We start from the raw sequence: 5,000 nt of genomic DNA, 5'->3' as shown, positions 1-5,000 counted from the left end.
TGCTTATTACTGAATTACTGCTTATTACTGCTTATAACGTCTGAAGCATATCTGTGCGATAAAGCAGGGGAAAACGCTAACGTTCTATTGAATATGAGGTTTACCATCGCAGCTGATTGCACTGAGGCAGAGATGGTCTATTGTCTGCTCCTCTGTCTGACTCAGTCAGTGTAATAGTGTGATTATTTGTAAAGATTAACACTCTGTGCCCTCTTCCACAGATAGTCAGTGGAGAGCAGCGAAGCACACCTGAAACCCCCCCCGGGAGCCCATGGGGAAGCTGAGCCAGAGGGATTCAGTCCACTGCAGCAGCCTCTAGAACAGGCCACTTCTGCTTTCCTCGGTTCCTCATGTGTGGTTTCTTCAGGAACACTCTACAATCACAATCACCACCCCTTCAGAACAGACCGGTTCTGCGCTGTCAGATGGAGACTGAGACTTTATCATGAGCAGTTCTCTAAGCCAAAAAACGGAAGACGCTGTTATCTGAAGGTCACCTTGAGAGGACTTCTCCTGCGCCATTATTTTCCCAACAATCAGCGGGACAGCTACAGCGCGACTGCTACAAGGCCCATGAGAGACATATGTTTGTGTGCGTCACCTGATCGTCAGCTCCATTTCGAGGTCGCAAGGCGGACAGAGACGAGGTTTGATATTTTACTATAGAGGTGGTCAGGCAACATTCAGAAACTGAGGCCTTTCAATATTTTCGGACTGGCAGCTATGCAGTCTGACGACCTCTTCATCCGCAAGCTGCGTCGGCAGAGCCCGCGGCCGCCGCTGGCCACCGTCACCTTCGACCCGAAGAGGGACGGCGGAGGAATCCGGACGCGCGTGGTGGCCGAGTGGCCGCCGCGGCGGGACGGGGAGGGCACGGAGGGCGAGGCGCCCGGGCTCAACCTGCGCTCGGTGGGCCGCAGCCACATCATGCAGCGCAGCAACAGCGACGTGACGCTGGGGGACCTGGACTCTGCCGGCAAGGCCGGCGGCAAAACGGCCCGGGTGTTGAGCGAGAAGACCAGCTCGGGGGTCGGGGGCGAGTCGGTGGTGGTGTTGCACCGGGAGTACGGCAGCCTCTCGTCTCTGGAGCGGCAGATGCAGTTTCAGTCGCAGTCGCTCGGAGGGGACGAGCACGCTCCCCTGAGCCCCAGCGCAGAGCGCTTCAAAGACCCGCTGCTACTGCTGGGCTTACAGCCTGGCCCCACGGAACCGGACGGCGCCTCCCCCGCGCCGGCAGGGGAGCCCCCTAAACCGGCCAAGCCCCCGAAGCCAGACGGGCTGCACAAGAGGCCCAAGCCTTGCCACGCATCCCTCCTGCCCCCGCCTGGCCTGTGTGACCACCTGACCGGCGGCTCCTGGGTGCGAAACTTCGCCCACTACGACGTGCAGAGCATACTGTTCGACATGTCCGAAGCAGCCTCCAACCGCGACAGCATCGGCCGCAAGAAGAACATCACCTCGGGGGCGTCAGCCGCCTCCCAGCTGCGACCCCTCAGTCAGGCGAGCCCGGCGTCTCCCTCCCAGAGCGGCGGTGGAGGGGCCGGCGGCACGGCCGGCGGCGAGGACCTCGACCAGACGGGCCAGCTGATGGACGAGGGCGACGGCAACGACAATGAGCTGTTGCTCAGCTGCCCGCACTTCCGCAACGAGGTGGGGGGCGAGGAGCAGGTGGGGCTGGGGAGGACGCGGGGCCCCGGGGGCCAGTGGTGGCCCCTGCTGAGCCCCAACGACGCTGTCTCCGTGCTGGAGGAGCCCCGCGAGAGCAACGTGCAGCAGCAGGTCAAGAGCAACTACTTCATCGAACACGCCGACCTGGGAGCGCGCTACTACCACAAGTACTTCTACATGAAGGGTGAGAGTTGTGCATATGTGTGTGTGTGTGTGTGTGTGTGTGTGTGTGCTTGACGTGCGTGTGTGACTATGTGGGAATATGGTTTTAAACTCGAAATATTGAGGTGTGATTTTTGGGAAGTGACATTTTCACCTCTGTATGTGTATGTGTGTACAGCATCTGTTTGTTTGTGACTTCAGTTGTTGCTTCAGTGCCTTCAATACCTCATACACACACACACACTCACTTCCCTCAGCCTTTGCTGGTATGTGCCAGGCCGTCTTTGCTGCAACCTACTTGCACATGAGGTCTGGTTTGGGGCATATAGTATGGTGTGCGATGGAAGGGTCCTGCCATACTGTCAGACCGAGAGGATGTGAAACTGGGACAGTGTCTGTTTTCAGCTGCATATATTTGTGTTTGTGTGTGTGTGTGTGTGTGTGTGTGTGTGTGTATGTGTGTGTGTCTGTAGAAATGTTCCGAAGTCTCAACAAAAAATTGTTTGCCATCAACACAAGACACAGATACAAATTCCACATCTTTTTTCTTGATTTTCTTTCCATTGTTCATCTTTCATCTATAATATATTTGTCAGGCTAACTATTGCCTCTCTGCTTTCTGTCACAAGATCACCAAAACTTCTTCGGTGTGGACGACCGGCTCGGCCCAGTGGCCATCAGCTTCAGACGGGAAGAAAAAGAAGGATCCAGTGGAGCTCAGTACAACTACAGGATCATCTTTCGCACAACAGAGGTGAGAGGAGATGAGAGACCCCTACTACTCATGACCCATTAGATCATTACAAAACTATATGTTCACTTCAAGTCTGTCATTATTTGTACCAAGCACTCTCTCTCTATCAAGTGGCACTTCATATCGTCACCCAAGCTATCTAGTCAGTGCAAACCAGTTCAACTGTATAATAATCTGAGCCTTAGAAGTCACCCACCTACGACAGTAGGTTTAGGTTAATGTATTCCCAGTTGCTCAGATCAAGCCTTGAACATCCACTCAAATCTCAGTCAAAGAGCTGTGCAAAAAACATCTTCTACACGATATTGTTTTGACCAAGAGAAATGAATGAAGATAAATGAGACGAGGATGTTATACTTAAAGTAAAAAGAACACACCTGGCTATTCAGATGTACACTGGTATCACTGCTTTTATTTTGACCTGTTGCTATGAACATAGGTCAGATTATATAATCTCAAAATAGTTCAGCGATCATTTCGCTTTTGAAGACGTGGATCTGTCGTGCTAACTCGACTTCTGCACCCTCTATTCAGCTGAAGACGCTGCGCGGCTCGATCCTGGAGGAGTCTGTTCCTTCGGCGGCGCGACACACCACTCCCCGCGGTCTTTCGCCCAAGAGGCTGCTGGAGTTTATCATCCCCGAGCTCAACCTGCACTGCCTGCGCCTGGCTTCCACGTCGCCCAAAGTCCGAGACACGCTGCTGAAATTGGACGAGCAGGGCGTGAGTTCCTAACCTCTTACTCTGCTAGCTGAGCTCCTTCACAATAACATTGCAGAAAAGCCCGTGTATGAGCTAAAGCCATGATGTAACAAGTCCCTGCAGGTCTCTCCAAAGGACTTGTTTGAGTAAAAATAGCCTATTGTGTTCACCATGTAGCCTATGCACATTCTGAACATGAAGCGTTTTGATACATGTCACATGGTGTCATATGGTGTCCTATCCTAGCAACTCCGTTCCTTGTTTTTGCCTTAATTTTTTTGTTTTGTTCCAGCAAACTACCCCTTAAACTACTATGACATAACTATTTTAAAAAGCCATAACTATAACAATCCCCCCATGTGTGTATGTCCCTCTGCGTAGCTAAATTTCCAGAGGAAGGTGGGAATAATGTATTGCAAGGCAGGACAAAGTTCGGAGGAGGACATGTACAATAACGAGAGCGCTAGCCCAGCCTTCGAGGAGTTCCTGGACCTGCTTGGAGAACGAGTGAGACTGAAGGGCTGGGAGAAGTATCGAGCTCAACTGGACACCAAGAGTAAGATGATGGGTGATCATGATCTGATGCTGAAACTGACTGAACCTGTGGTGAACTGGTAGTATATAGGTGTAGATATAAGCCAAAGGAAGCTTAGTGCTGACATACTTGGCTTCCCGGCCCTGCCAGTCATATTTCTTATGTGCATTTGCTGATCCTCATCATGGTTCATAGTTAATGCTTAGATGGAGGTTTTAAAAAGTATTTTTTCATAAAATAGAGAGCCAGAAATAGTGTTCCTTGATTTTTTTGTCTCCAAAAATGAAAAATGGTGGCGCGCATGTCACATAAATTTGTCAGTGAATGTCAGTACACTTAACATTTAAGCAAGGCACAGGAGCTTGAGTTGAGATGAGTGTGGCATTGTGAAACTCGTGTGAATTTTGAGTGTGACAGTTCTGAAATGAAAGAGCTGCAAACACAGGAGGACTTCACTCAAAAGGTGTTGTGCTTCCTGCTCTGCAGTCTACCATCTTTAGTGTTGGTGTCAGGCTGATCTACTCTGTGTGTTTGTGTGTGTGACTCTGTGTGTGTGTGTGACTGTGTGTGTGTGACTGTGTGTGTGTGTGTGACTGTGTGTGTGTGACTGTGTGTGTGTGTGTGTGTGACTCTGTGTGTGTGTGACTCTATGTGTGTGTGTGACTCTGTGTGTGTGTGTGTGTGTGTGTGTGACTCTGTGTGTGTGTGTGACTCTGTGTGTGTGTGTGTGTGACTCTGTGTGTGTGTGTGTGACTCTGTGTGTGTGTGTGTGACTCTATGTGTGACTCTGTGTGTGTGTGACTCTGTGTGTGTGTGTGACTCTGTGTGTGTGACTCTGTGTGTGTGTGTGACTCTGTGTGTGTGTGTGTGTGACTCTGTGTGTGTGTGACTTTGTGTCTCTACCTCAGCCGACTCCACGGGAACCCACTCGCTCTACACGCGCTACCAGGACTACGAGATCATGTTCCACGTCTCCACCATGCTGCCCTACACACCAAACAACACACAGCAGGTAATTAACCAAGCCCAGTTGTACAAGCCCAGCACGGATAATTAAAGGGATGTTGCTACCCAAAACAGCACAACAAAGTGTGCCGAGGGTGGGGGGTGGCAAACAATATGTGCTATGCAGGCTAAATCAAACCTCACAACAATACACAGCGTACCCAAAAACACAAG

At 51.1% G+C, this 5,000-nt stretch overlaps 1 protein-coding gene across 3 annotated transcripts in view; it reads left to right on the top strand.

Annotated features, from left to right (window-relative positions):
• zmp:0000001168 (signal-induced proliferation-associated 1-like protein 1) overlaps positions 1 to 5,000 on the top strand; it is a 44,338-nt gene that overhangs the window by 21,493 nt on the left and 17,845 nt on the right. For all 3 annotated transcript variants that reach the window (XR_004164170.2, XM_031572475.2, XM_031572476.2), the window contains exons 2-6: positions 222 to 1,852; positions 2,460 to 2,584; positions 3,119 to 3,307; positions 3,668 to 3,842; positions 4,730 to 4,833. Coding sequence is in view for 2 of the 3 variants with exons in the window: in XM_031572475.2 (XP_031428335.1) it covers positions 724 to 1,852; positions 2,460 to 2,584; positions 3,119 to 3,307; positions 3,668 to 3,842; positions 4,730 to 4,833 (1,722 nt within the window). In the remaining variant the exon portion in view is untranslated. The remainder of the gene's footprint in view (positions 1 to 221; positions 1,853 to 2,459; positions 2,585 to 3,118; positions 3,308 to 3,667; positions 3,843 to 4,729; positions 4,834 to 5,000) is intronic.

This window comes from Clupea harengus, chromosome 8, assembly GCF_900700415.2.
Source record: "Clupea harengus chromosome 8, Ch_v2.0.2, whole genome shotgun sequence".
NCBI classification, from domain to species: domain Eukaryota; kingdom Metazoa; phylum Chordata; class Actinopteri; order Clupeiformes; family Clupeidae; genus Clupea; species Clupea harengus.
Note: the sequence above shows the minus strand (reverse complement) of the source record. Positions and strands in the feature narration are given on the sequence as shown.